Source organism: Vicia villosa, linkage group LG3, assembly GCF_029867415.1.
Source record: "Vicia villosa cultivar HV-30 ecotype Madison, WI linkage group LG3, Vvil1.0, whole genome shotgun sequence".
NCBI classification, from domain to species: Eukaryota; Viridiplantae; Streptophyta; class Magnoliopsida; order Fabales; family Fabaceae; genus Vicia; species Vicia villosa.
This window is the reverse complement of record NC_081182.1, coordinates 67228035-67242980: the sequence shown is the minus strand read 5'-3', so window position 1 is coordinate 67242980 and position 14946 is coordinate 67228035. Positions and strand designations below refer to the sequence as shown.

At 32.0% G+C, this 14946-nt stretch overlaps 1 protein-coding gene across 1 annotated transcript; it reads left to right on the top strand.

Moving 5' to 3' along the window:
* The first annotated feature begins 9281 nt into the window (after positions 1 to 9281).
* On the top strand, positions 9282 to 11352 carry LOC131656022 (carbonic anhydrase 2-like). Its single transcript, XM_058925802.1, has 9 exons — positions 9282 to 9372; positions 9485 to 9549; positions 9646 to 9792; positions 10012 to 10060; positions 10186 to 10302; positions 10390 to 10443; positions 10583 to 10668; positions 10770 to 10875; positions 10955 to 11352. The coding sequence occupies exons 2-9, from the start codon at positions 9497 to 9499 to the stop codon at positions 11099 to 11101; spliced, it is 759 nt and encodes a 252-aa protein (XP_058781785.1). The 5' UTR covers positions 9282 to 9372; positions 9485 to 9496; the 3' UTR covers positions 11102 to 11352.
* The last annotated feature ends 3594 nt before the right edge of the window (positions 11353 to 14946 follow it).

The following is a 14946-nucleotide window of genomic DNA, read 5'->3' as shown; positions in this document are numbered from 1 at the left end:
ATTTAAGAGAGATAACATAATTAGTACATCCTCAATTAAATTGACATCTACTAACAATATTAAGGAATTAGTGCACCTAAATTTGTTGACATTTGTTTATATTTAAGGCCAACAAATTTAGAAGACTTTTGCTTATAAATAAGGTCGGAGAGAATAGTGTTATTCCAAAATTTATGGATTTATATTTTTTTAAATAATATAAAATCATAATTTATTTTCCAAAATTTTATGTTTTACTGTTTTTTTTAATCCGACATATAATCATAAAATTTGAAAAAACATATATCATTTCTATAAGATTTTTAAAAAATTTAATTTGAAATTTAAAAATTTCAAAAGATAAGAAAGAAGAGAGGACACTCAATCTTTAGAGATGAATATACTCAATCAAAGTTGTCAAACTCGCGAGTCTAACCAGACTCGCAAAGGGTCTGTAGACTCGACTCGCAAACTCGTACGAATTTATGGAAAATTAAAAATTACTTTTAAAAATTTGTATGTGACATATATATAACACATATATTTTTAAACTTGTAAATACCTCATATATGAGACATATATATATATATATATATATATATATATATATATATATATATATATATATATATATATATATATATATATATATATATATATATATATATATATATATATATATATATATATATATATATATATATATATATATATATATATATATATATATATATACATTAGAACACCAAATAACATTACATTTTTAATCTCATACTACATAATAAATTTCTTAACAAAAAACTCAATAATAAAACAAACAAAATAGCAAAGTAAGTAATTAAAGACTTAAAATTCTAATTACTTCTTAATTGGCCAATGGCTACTACATAAAGCAAAAAAGAAATCATAAAACCTACATGCTAATGGCTTCAAACATCTAAAGATATGGAGAAATCATCACCACCAATATCATCATAATCATCACTTTCATCGTTATTTTGTGGTGCTTTAAGGTTCCAGTGGAATCATAATTTCCGTAACCGCAACCACCCCTCGACCACGATTTAAAACTATAGCGCTGCTCAAACTGTTCTAGCCTTATGTCAAAATAGATCATGAACTGAGGTGTTTTTGTGTCTCTATCATCAAGGTTGTCCATTCGCCCTAGCTTTCCTTACAACACTTATACGCAGGTTCCTTAAAATTATCATTAATAATTAATTAGTAAAAAATGTTGCAAGTTTTCATGTGAGCAATGCATTTTTTTCAAAATACACTAAAACGTTTTCTGCCATAAATCATAAATCATCTAAACCATTTTTTAACATGCAAATTGATACATGGGTATTCAGATCAGTGGACCTCATTGAACAATGACGTATCACTTTACACAAGAGGACTTACAAGAAAGCATATGAGTGAAACATACAAGAAAAATACTTATACAATGAAGGATTACAGCAACGAACGAGAACAAATCAAGAGAAAGAGCAAATGCGACCACGTCGTCAATGACAGGAGGAAGAAACTTTGCTCAAACAAGAGACTAGGAGAGAGACTTTTTAATTCTCATACAAGAAAAAAAAGGATTTTTTAAAATAAAATAATATATTTTGGGGAATTTGGGCCTTTTTGGGTTTAAAAAAACAAAATTTTGTAAAACTGATAGGCTCGTAAACTCACAATAAACTCGCGAGTCTATACTAGTTTGTTCGAGTCTACCCGAGTCTACTCGAGTCTATCAAAAAATGATTCAATGTGTGAGTCTACTCGTTTTTTTCCTAGACTTGTAAACTCGTACGAGTTTTCAAGTTTACCCGCGAGTTTGACAACCATGTAACTCAATAATAAAAAATGACTAAGGATGAAGATGATGAACAATGCCAGAATATCTCACAATCACGATAAACACATAACGTGTTAGTCAAGGGTTTAGATGAATGTGAAATAAGAATGCGCTCATACAGACACACAGACACACACAAGGTTCTCACAAATTTATGGGTAAATGGATCTTGGCTTTGGTTGTTTTCATAAGCTTGATTAATCATTGAATAACACGTGAAGATTAATCAACTCCCTTTCTCTAATTCACACAAGAACAACAAGTTGCACAAAAACAAGATGCAACAAAAAGGAAAAATCCACTCTACAACAACAACAAATTTTACAAGAACAAGATGCGACAAAAAGGAAAAATGAATCTGACATGAATTCACATTCAAAAAATGACTTCAATCGATAACAACTCCGACAATGACCATGAGGCCATAGAGAAGATGAGCGAAGCTATGGAAAATTTGCATCCCTACAATCAGACTTTGGAGGACAGTGTCCTTAGACTCCAACAACACCAACACGAGACATATCACACTGAGAAGAAAGAATTTTTTTTATCATTAACCTTACTCTAACGAGACTTGGGGGGTGCTAGAAAGTTTCAACCCACATTCACTCGCAAATTTTTATGGAAGATGGGATCCCTAGAAGCACGCCACCTCCATTAACACACACATAGTGATCATCAAATCCTCAAACTCTCAGAAGTGAAAGCTCCTATCCTACACCTTTAGGGACGTCATGCTGAGGTAGTATATAATCCTAAAGTGATTAACAATCACTAGCTATCAGGACCTGGTAAATAAATTGGTCCAGTGATTCTCGGCGAGAAGACACACGAAGATGTCAACCACCACCATTGCATAAAAGACTGTTACCAACTTCATAATGAGATTAAGCGCCCACCAGTCACTAGGAGACTATAGATCTCAAGGGCGAGATCCTATTAGGAGCCCTAGATCCAAGAAGATCAAGGAAAAACAGAGAAGATGAAGACAAACTTGTACGTCATACCCTCAACGTTATAACATAAGGGTTCGTTGGGGGAGGAGAGACTAATTGTGTTCGTATGAGGTATGCGCTTCAAGTTACGACCATGAAAGGTTCACCCGTCATCCCTAATATGGGCGTGAAAGAAGTTATGAAATATGAGATCACTTTCTTAGGGAAGGATGTTGTTGAAATCCATCCCCACGATAACGACCCCATGGTCATAACCATGAGGTGTAATGACTGGGAAATAAAGTGAGAGTTAATTGACTAAGGAATTTCGGCAGACATCATTTGTTGGGGCACCTTTGAAAGACTCCACTTAGATATGGAGGACGTCAAAGCTTTCCAAGGCTCACTAGTTTGATTCTTAAGAAAACATCTACAAGTAAAGGGATGCATCGTGTAACACCCTGATTTTTATTCACTAGTTATTTTATGAATTATTATATGATATAGTAATCAATTAATTGTGTGATTTTATGAACATATATGTTATGTGTGTTGGGTTATTGGGTGTGAAAATAATAAAATAAGTAATTGGGCCTAATAGTATGTTAGGAAGAGTAAAAGTGGGGGTAAGGGTTAGTAAGCCCATTAGAAATAATTATGTAGTAAGAGTTTTAGACAAAACAAGAGAAAATAGAAATTAGAAAGAGAAAAGGGAGATAATCAAGAAAAGAGGAAAAGAGGAGAAAGGGAAAGAGAAGAAGAAACCCTAAAGGAAGAACTTCATCTAAGGTAAGGGTGAGTTTTTCATGTGATTATGGGGTATATTATGTATGTAATGGGTAGTAACATATGTTAGGGTTTTGGGATTGCAATTTCTAGGTTTTGTATGCTTAGGTTTTGATTGAAAATCCATAAAATTGATGTTTGAATCATGTTTCTATGTTCGTAAATGATGTTATATGATGAATACATGTTATTATGCTTTTAATCCATGAACTATGGCTGTTTGGATGAGTTTCAATGGTGGAAATCATAGGAAACCGAATCTGTTTCGTAACAGAACTTTCAGGTTTTTCGCGAGGCCGCTTAGCGAGGTATAGGGCGCTTAGCGCGGTCTGGCATGAAATTTTTTATATTTTTATAAATTGAACTGGATCTTATATGCTATTGACTTATCATTAATTGTCATGACTTTTCTGGAATTTTCTGAATATGTTTGGATGACTTTTGAGGCAATTCTTTGTATGAACATAACACTTGAATTTTGGGTATATGTATGTTGTGAATTGCAATTGGTTGAGATTAACATTGTTGAGCTTTGTTTGCTACATGTTAATTGTGATGGGTTAATTTGATGAGTGCTATGAAGGTGTTTTCATATGTGATTGATGACATGATATATGTATGTTTGCGTAAAAGGTGAGATAATTCATATGTGATTAATGGTGTGATATATGCTTGTACGATTAAGATTTGGAGACGGTCTTAATTGCATATAATTTTTGGCATTTGCACATGCATCATTTGGTGTGAAGAGGCAATGTTTGTTATTTTTGTGGAAACTAGTGAGTTGTCCCAAACCTGAGAGATGGGTTTGAAGCTTAGGGGACGAGCTTATTTTTTGTGGTTATTTGTCTTGGAGATGGACGTGGTGATACAACTAAGGATAACAATTGGTACCACATGAATATTGCATTGAGTCGCATTGGAGTCACTTGTGTCGATGTGAAATGTTATTTTGGTGTGCTTATGTGATATTTGTGTGAATTGTACATTGGTGGTAATTGTGATTGATTACTTTGGTATCTTGAATTATTGAGCTATGCTGTACATGTAAACATGTGAATTGTATTGAAAAAGTGTTGAATACGTGAATGTATGAAGTGTGTTGAATTCGATTGATGTATGTTGTTATGCATTACTTATTATTATTATATACTGCTATAATGATATGAATTCTCACCCTTCTGTTGAAATGATGTTTTGTACGATATCGCTCAGGTACCGTGGAGTAGTGGTGCTTTGCTTGCAAGGATTAGTCGTGGAGCTAGTTCTTTGTTTATCGTTATTTTAGGTAGTGAGTCATGCTCTGGTTATGTAACATGGGGAAACGTTTGAACTCATGTTTGTTTGAGAGATATTTTTTATACTCTCTTTTATATTTTGATGTATTTGAGATTATGTGATGATTGGCCTTTGGTCCCTAATGCCTTTATACATGATTTTCTATTATGAGATTTCATTATTGGTATCATTTTGAAATGATTGATTATTCCGCTGTGATGTGCATATGAAACATGAATTTAAATGCGAGTTATAAACATGATCAGATGCATTTGTGTTTAGTTTTTAAAATATATGCGACGCTCTCTTTGATATGCATGGTAATTTGCTCTGATTATACAATATATTTTTCGTGGGGTTTAGAGAGTGTTACACATCACCCTGAAAAATGTGTTTGGAATAAAGGAAATCCCAATGATGACCTATTAATATAAAATTTTGAATAATATTCTAACAACAAAATAAATTTTTTTAATTTAAAATTTTGATATAAAATATTATTAATCTATTAATATCCAACCGTGCGATGCGCGAATTATATTCAAGTTAACATTAATATAAAGTAAAAGAAATAATGAATTAGAAATATTAATTAGAGATACAACTCAACAATTAAAATTAAAATTGTATTGGAAATTATTAGAGTAATAATTAAATTTTACAAAGGTAATATTTATTTTGAAACGAAGAGTGTAATAAAATATTTTTTCAATTAGTGGAGTTAACATGATTAAACATATCAATGTAGAAACTAACACATAGATGTTGGCATATGTAAACAATCTTGTTAATCTCTAATCAGCATTTTGGCGTGGCTTCAATTTCGACATTTATTTACTACCTAATAATTTGTCTTTTCCGGCAAAGATCACCGAATATTCACAAGGCACGCAACATTCTCTTCACCTAATGACTTAAAAAAATACTAAAATTTTCACTATTTCTTGTTGATCAATTTATTCTTGTGGCATACTGCATGACAAATTCTACCTCAATGCAATCCATTTTGTTACCTTAAATGTTATATACTAAAATATTATGATGTCTTTGATGATTATTGGATTTCGGCACATAAAGCTAACAAACCTCGAAAATACCAAGTTTGTAGAATGAACACAAATGTATAATTATAAACACATTGCAATATTTAGAATGAACACAAATGTGTAATAAACTTTACATTATCTTATTTATCTTATATATTATGTACAACACATTGATATATTGTTTGCTACACTATTGCGTTTTGTGTTTCATATGCACCATCAAGCACATTCATAGAACCATGGTACTATTGTATAACGTGGCTTCCCTCAGCCAGACAAAAGGTTTGCAACGTAGACTGATTAAATGTTTTTGGCACAATATGCACATTATATATTTGTTGTAGCTCTCATCTCATCCTATTCATTTGAGACAAAATTGGACATGAAAATGGACGTCATTACTCATGTTCTTTTACCTCAAAAGAGTTGATGACTTGGGCATAGATTATTGTTAAAATATGCTTTAAAATATTTAGTGATAAAGAGAAAGGTCCGCTACAGCAGCATATGGAAGTCTGCAGCGAGTTCTAGCGAGTGGCGGGTGTGACTAGTGGATCACGCCGCGAGCAACGGTGGTTGTCAGTCAGTCGGATATCAAATTTGGTCTAAGCAGTTTTTCTGTGTAATAAATTTGGTTGTTTTGATTTGTGAATCAGTTTATTAATGAATTGTGTTTTGAGTATTTTAAATATTCGTTGAGTTTCAACGGTTATAAATATGCATCTTCATCATTCTTGTCTTTACAACTTTCAAAACTTTGAGAAGTGAGGATAGAGAGAAGATTTTGAGAATCCTAATGGTTTTCTTAGAGAGGGAAGATTAAATTTCTAAGAGTGTGTTGTTAGAATTTGGTAAATCCTTGAAGATGTCTAGAGAGATTTAGAAACACTTCTAAACATCTTGAAGTTGTGTGATTCATATATAGAAAATTTGAGAGATTGAGAAACACTTGGGTAGAAAATAAAGTTTGTTGTTGAGAATTTTGATATTTTCTTGTAACTCATTTGTAACAAATTTTGGAAGTATAGTGAATCAGAGAGTTGTTTTCTCTCCCGGAGTAGATCCGATCAAATTGAGTAAACAAATTATTGTATTTCTTGTCTTTTATTTTCTTATGCTAAAGTTAAGTTGTTGTCTTATTGCATAGAGTTATTTGTTCTGAAAGTCGTTTATTTTGGTTGCAGTTGTTCTTAGTTAAGTTGTTGTCTTATTGCATAGAAAATTATTTTTGTTTAAGACTATTTATTTCGGTTTTCGTTGTTCTTTGTCCTCACACATGAAATTTTTTAGTGTAGTTGAACCTTTCAATTTTAAAACAAGCGGCGCTCATCGTGGGGCAAAAGAATTTTGTTTACAAGTGAGCATTGTGAATTCTAAATGTTAAGATAAGATTTTGGATTGTGAAAAGTAAATAAGTAGATAATTTTAACTTAAGAAAAGTGTATTGAAGCATTAAATGTTGAGACATTTATGCATGCACGCCTAATACAAGTAAAGAAGACCGAAATGTGGATAAGGTCATAAGTGTCATTATCTTGTGTATGGAGAATAAAAATCTAAGGAAAGTTTTCAGGAGAAAATTGAGGCTTCAAAGTGGACAAATCTTGAATCATTGTATATGATCAAGTCTTTACCTCACATGATGTGTCTTAAACAACAAATCTACTCATTCTAAATAGTAGAAAACAAATATGTAGTGAAGCAATTAATAGAATTTCATAAGATCGTTGATGATATAGAGAATCTTAAGGTGAATATTGAATATGAGGACAATGATCTACTCTTGTTGAGCTCATTATCCAGATCATTTGAGCAGTTTAAGAATGTCTTTCTTTATGATAAGGAATATATTGTATTTCGGATGAAGTTTAAACAACTATGATATCTAAAGAATTCTCAAAGGTGAAAGATTTAAAGATTAAAGATATTAGTGAAGGCTTGAGTGTCTCAAGAGGGGGAAGTGAGCGTAGAGAGCGTAAAGGAATGTCGAAATCAAAAAGGTTTGATAACTCAAGGTTAAAATTACATGAAATGTATTATTTTAAAAACAATAGCATAAAATACACCAAAAACACAATATTGAAGAATATACTGATGAATATAATGTTTGGAAAAAAACATTGTAAACCAATCAATTGAATCAAACCAAATTGAACAAAACCAGCTAGTTTGTCTCAGTTCCATTTTTAAAAAATGTTAAAAACTGAACCAAATCAAACCGATAGAAATATCACTGATTCAGACCTTTTTTGACCAAAAATCATTCCAAACCGATCCGATTAGACCCTTAATTATAACTCACTTTACATATCCTTAACTCGCCTTGCACACCTCTTAATTACTAACATATCTATATTTAAAAAAAAGGAAAATAAAACTAAAACAAGAGAGAGAAAAATGAAATCAAAAAGAGAGAGATAAACATTGATTTAACATTTCAAGCAATTGGTTATTTAATTTTCTCTCGATGGTGTTCAAATATAAATAATTTCAAATTAAATCTACAAATGAATTTTAAAAACTCAAAATATTTCACAAATTAAATTTTATTGAATGTGTTCGGATTTTATTTTGTAAAAATTCTCCGATCGAATCAAATTGAAATTGAAATATTAAAATCAAAGCAATTATATTTATATATATATATATATATATATATATATATATATATATATATATATATATATATATATGGGGACGACTCAAGTGAGAACACTTGATATTTATGTATATGTATATATACATATATATGACTCAAGTGAGAGCACTTGATTACGGTGAGAAACAAGAACAGTTAAAATTTATTATCGTTGTATTCAAAAATTAAAATTATCATATATTAATCAAAATCATTTATATAATCATATATTAATCAAAATCATTTATATAATCATATATTAATCCAAAGAACTAATAAAATTAAAATAATCATGTATTATTTTGATATAAAAGAAATTGATATGATTATATGTTAATAAAAATTGATATTTTTTTAATGGATGAATTAATAAACTTATAATTATTTATTTTAATGGATGAATTGATGAATTATTTGATTGATTTGATTCTTCCATTAACACTTCATATTCATCCAATTCATATGCATTTTACCAGCCCTAGAGGTGACGTCACGTCTTGTGTGGATAACAATATAAATTTCATTATTTTGGTACTTAGAGAGATAGTCATGCAAAAAGTATGTACTAAAAATATAGCTTATCAGGGCTTTGGCCCTCTTTGTTACCAAAAATATATATAGCTTATCTATGTGACACCTTATCTACATTACTACATATCTTAAAAACAAAAATAATGATCATCTACTAAATTAAACTTGGTATGAAACAACATTTATAATCTACAACATATATACACCAATAAACAAAATATTCATCATCTATTACACTACAGTTTTATTCAGAATTTCATCTATAAATAGAAACTCGCTAGTATCAGCTCCTATCATCTGTCATTATTCTCTCAAATTACTTCATTGCATAGGGTATCTATCTATTCTCCAACCCTAAAATATTGCTTCAATATCATGCATTTTACTATACTAAATTATAGTCTCTTAAGTTGGTAAAATTAACTACAACTTTTTGAACCTGCAGAAAAGGATAACTATGGCAAATCAATCATCTGAGCTAGCCATTGATCAACTCAAGAAGCTTCTCAGGTTAATTACTTTTCAAACAAGGAAAAAAAACACATAATGCAATTTAATCATACACAAATTATAATATGTAGTATTTCTGAAATTTATTGGTTGCAGTGAGAAAGAGGAACTTAATGAGGTGGCCACATCAAAAATTGAGGAGCTTATAGTTGAGTTGCAGAAATTGGGATGTGATCCACACCAAACTCCTGCTGAGAAGAGAATCACTGATGGCTTTGCTCATTTCAAGCACACCAACTTTGAGTACTTGCAAATTAAATTAAATTTTAATATCATACCTATAGTTACTTCATATTCTCAATTATCAAATAGACTATCGGATTACAAATAAATCAGATACATCGGTTATTCAATAAATCTGAAAAGAAAATATTTGTTTATAATAGTTATTAGATTCTTAGTTTATTGAACATCAAATCGCTGATAAAATTTTATTTTATAATTTCCTTTTTTATATTACAGCAAGAATCCGGAATTGTATGATCGACTTGCTAAGGGACAATCCCCTAAGGTGATTAATTATTGAGTTTTTTTTATAAGTGATTAATTATTAGAACTTGATTTATATAAAAGATATATATGTTTCTCAATTTTTTTTGCTTAAATATTAATTTCAATTATGTGTTGTATATATAGTTTATGGTATTTGCTTGCTCTGACTCTAGAGTGAGTCCTTCTGTTATTCTGAACTTTCAACCTGGTGAAGCTTTCATGGTCAGAAACATTGCTAACTTGGTCCCTCCATTTAATCAGGTCTACTTCACTATTTTTCTATTTTTAAAAAAATATATCAATTAACATCATTGAATCATTTTTAATAATTAAATTTATTTTCCACAGTTAAGATATAGTGGAGTTGGTGCAACAATTGAGTATGCTATTACAGCTCTAAAGGTTATTACTAGCTTCTAGTGTTTTAAAATTAGTTTACGACAACAATCGCAACCGCGACCGTGCTACAAAAAGGTTTCTGATGTGTCTGCGACTATAACGTGACCGATTGAGATGGACTCGATATTTATAATTTTTTCAGGTGCAAAACATCTTGGTTATTGGACATAGTCACTGCGGCGGAATTTCGAGGCTAATGAGTCATCCAAAGGATGGTTCTGCTCCATAGTAAGATTTGAATTCTTCATGATATTATAACATAAAATAAAATAAATGCATGAAAGTTGTGAATGCTAACAATTTTTCTATGAATGAATTGAACTATGCAGTGACTTCATAGATGATTGGGTGAAAATAGGTTTTCCAGCCAAAGTGAAGGTCCTAAAAGAATATCCAACCCATGATTTCAAAGAACAATGCAAATTCTGTGAATTGGTTAGTTATGATTTCAATAAACCATTTTATATTTTTTGTTTGATAACTAATTAATTAATATAATTTGTACATGTTGCAGGAATCAGTGAAACACTCACTAGTGAACCTGCACACATACCCGTATGTTGTTACAGGAATAAAGAACAAGAATTTGGCATTGTTGGGAGGTTACTATGATTTTGTGAAAGGAGAATTCAAGCTTTGGAAGTATGAATCTCATGTATGACTTGATGACTATCCAAATTCTCAATGAGGATTCAAGCTCTGAATTACTATAAGCTTATAGTAATTCAAGTGACTGGTTATGATGTTTTATGTGGTTTTATATCCTATTTAAATAAATTGTATGTCAATTTTTAAGATTCTACAAATAATATATTTAAGAATTTCTATGTTTCAGAAAGAGTATGAATGTTGCTCTCTTTTATTTTTTACGTGTTGCATTTGTATTAAAGATGTGTTTTTATTTGGTTGTAATTTTCAACTTTTAATATAATATTAAATATTGTTTTATCAATTATATTGTTAAATATTTATTACAAAGAAAAAATAAATAAAATAAGATCATAAATAGTTAATGGCATGATAAAAAAATTATAAAACCTTATTCTTTATACAATTGATAGTAGCACATTTATATTCAAGTTAATTTTATATGGTTTTTCTTTAGTATAAAAGAGAGCCAATGATCTATTAGATAATAATGATACACTCTGACGGCTCCGGCTAGGGTGAGAGGCCTGTTTAGGTCTCTCACCGTGAGAGACTTTATTTTTTATTTTTTTTTGTTTTAAATCATTATATTGCCATTAGATTAGATTTGATTGTATGATAATATGGTGTACCCAATACACACAATAATACTCCATAATATTGATGCATGTGTTATTTGCTATTTCCAATGTCTGACTCAAACAGTAAAAGTACAAAATTCTGCAGCAAATAATTATAGCATCAATTAATGGCTGAAGAAATAAAAAAAATGAAAAAATGGACGTTGGAGCAAATTGATTCTTAGTACATTATTTCAACATATATGGATACCATATATGGATACCAAAGAAAAATATATATTTTTTCACATGTATTCCTCATTAACATATATAAAACGTTACTAAATTAAAATTAATTAAAGAAAAATTATATTTTTTTTTTGTGTAAGCAATATGGAATTAATACGAGAACAAAGGGTTCTCAAAACCTGATTACACAAGAGAGCAGGAATAAAACAAAAAACCTGCTAACAAAGAGAAATTACAAACCAACTAGAGTTAAGAGAGGTAAAACAAAGGCTCTTTGCTAAACTCATAAAAACTATAAATTGGGTGCGTAATTTCTCCGAAAAAAGACCACTTCCACAATAAGGACTTGATATTCCAAATCACGTTATCAACAACCCATCCTTCATTCCGGAAGCAAAAACCGTTTCTAGTTAGCCACAAAGTCCACAAAATAGCTAACCAAACCAAACCACTTTTTCCCTCTTTAACTTTCTTTTTTTTACAAAAAATATACCAATCCATAAAACTATGAAGACACTCTTCTTCCGTATTCCCCACCGGTTTACCAATCCACACGGCTATATCCCTCCACACCCCCCTCACCAAGGAACACTTGAAGAAAGAATGATCACAACTTTCCGGAAAAAACCTACAAAAAACACACTTTAGATTTTCTTCCGACAAAGGAACACCCCTAAAAGATAGTAAATCCTTTGTTGGGAGCCTATTTACAAGAATCCTCCAAGCAAATGCCTTAATCTTAAAGGGCACTTGAATCTTCCAAATTAAATCAAAAGCCATATCATATCTACCCAACGGACCAAACGGCAAGCGGGATGAAACCATCGACTCATAACAAGAAGCAACGGTAAAAATACCTTCCGCCGAACCGGACCATGAAACTTTATCCCTTCCCTCCATCAAAGGCTCACGGCCAACCAACAAAAAACGAAGCGAAACGTCCTCCGCCACTACAACCGGATCGGAATCCATATGCAACACCACCCCAAAGTTCCCCCACTCCCATTCACCATTTAACCAACCTCCCATACTAGCCACCGCCACCCGTTTCAACAAAGAAGCCGCGTATAAATTAGGGAACTCCTCCTTCAAACAAATATTTCCCACCCACCTAGCCTCCCAAAAAGGAGTGATGAAACCATTCCCCAAAACAAACCGACAATTAACACCCAACGGATCTACTCCTTTAACTTTACCAAGATTAATAATATCCTTCCACCACACCGAAGCTAAAGAAAGAGAAGAAGAAGAAGGAGAAGATAAAGGATTAGAAGACATACCTCCACAAAAGGACTCCATAGTGAAATCCCCATAACGAGCTTTTAACAAATTGAACCAAAGAGCTTCTTCACCTTTTAAAATCCTCCACCGCCATTTATTAAGAAGAGCACGGTTGAAATCACCCACTTCTTTAATACCAATTCCTCCCTTTATAAACGGTAAGCAAACTTGTTTCCAACTCACCCAATGAATCTTCCTTTTCCCCTCCACACCCCCTCCCCACAAAAAATTACTTTGAAGCCTAGCCACCTCCTTAGCCACCGAAATTGGCATCCTATAAAACGACATAGTGAAAATAGCAAGAGAGCTAAGACAAGATTTCAAAAGAGTTATCCTTCCTCCCAAACTTAGAAAACGATTCTTCCAACCCGATAAACGGTTCTTAATCTTTGATAAAAGAGGAGTCCAAGATGATGTTTTCCTCGGATCACAACCCACTCTAATACCAAGAAAAACAAAATTGCTTCCTTCAACTTTGCAAGATAAAACATAAGCGGCCGCCTCCAAGAAATTTGCACTTACGTTAATACCAATCAATTTACTCTTGTGATAATTAATCCCAAGACCCGACACTAATTCGAAAGCTTTTAAAACCGCTTTGATAGCCCACACTTGCCTCCAAGAACTTTCCCCCACAATAAGAGTGTCATCCGCAAATTGTAATATGTCAACCACACAACTACCGCTAAAATCAATACCTTGAAATTCTCCTATTTCGGAAGATTTCCTCACTAGAGCCGCCAAACCCTCCGCCACCAACACAAAAAGGAAGGGAGATAACGGGTCACCTTGCCTCAAACCTTTTTCCACCTCGAACTCTTTCGTTGGGATACCATTAACTAACACGGACATAGAACTTTTAAAAATCAACAACTCCATCCATCTCATCCAAATCTCTCCAAACCCCATCCTTCTCAACATGTATTTAAGGAAGCTCCAAGAGACTTTGTCATAAGCCTTTTCGAAATCGACCTTAAACAAAAGACAACCGCGACCCACTTTCTTAGTAAAATCCACCACTTCATTAGCCACCAACACTCCATCTAGAAGTTGTCTACCCGGCACAAAAGTGAAGGATAGAAAAACACTTAGAAATGGGGGGTTTGAATAAGTGTAGCTTTAAAAACTTGACAGATAAAAATAAATTGCACAGTTATTTTTATCCTGGTTCGTTGTTAACTAAACTACTCCAGTCCACCCCCGCAGAGATGATTTACCTCAACTGAGGATTTAATCCACTAATCGCACGGATTACAATGGTTCTCCACTTAGTCAGCAACTAAGTCTTCCAGAGTCTTCTGATCACACACTGATCACTCCAGGAACAACTGCTTAGATACCCTCTAAGACTTTCTAGAGTATTCTGATCCACACGATCACTCTAGTTACAACCTGCTTAGATAACCTCTAAGACTTCCTAGAGTATTCTGATCCACACAATCACTCTAGTTCCTTACAACTTAATGTAATCAATTCTAAGAGTATTACAATTGCTTCTTAAAAGCTATAATCACAAACTGTGATATTTCTCTTAACGTTTAAGCTTAATCTCACTAATATATTACAACAGCAATGTAGTGAGCTTTGATGAAGATGAAGATTCTGAGCTTTGAGTAGAACTGAGTTTCAGCAAGTTAATATGAGTTGTTTTGTTCAGGATCGTTAACCTTGCTTCTCATCAGAACTTCATATTTATAGGCGTTGGAGAAGATGACCGTTGAGTGCATTTAATGCTTTGCGTGTTCCGTACAGCATCGCATTTAATGTT

Coding starts and splice junctions, on each gene's coding strand:
- LOC131656022 (XM_058925802.1), top strand. CDS start 9,497: ATGGCAAATCAATCATCTGAGCTAGCCATTGATCAACTCAAGAAGCTT. Junction 9,550..9,645: donor CAACTCAAGAAGCTTCTCAG/GTTAATTACTTT, acceptor TATTGGTTGCAG/TGAGAAAGAGGAACTTAATG. Junction 10,303..10,389: donor TGGTCCCTCCATTTAATCAG/GTCTACTTCACT, acceptor TATTTTCCACAG/TTAAGATATAGTGGAGTTGG.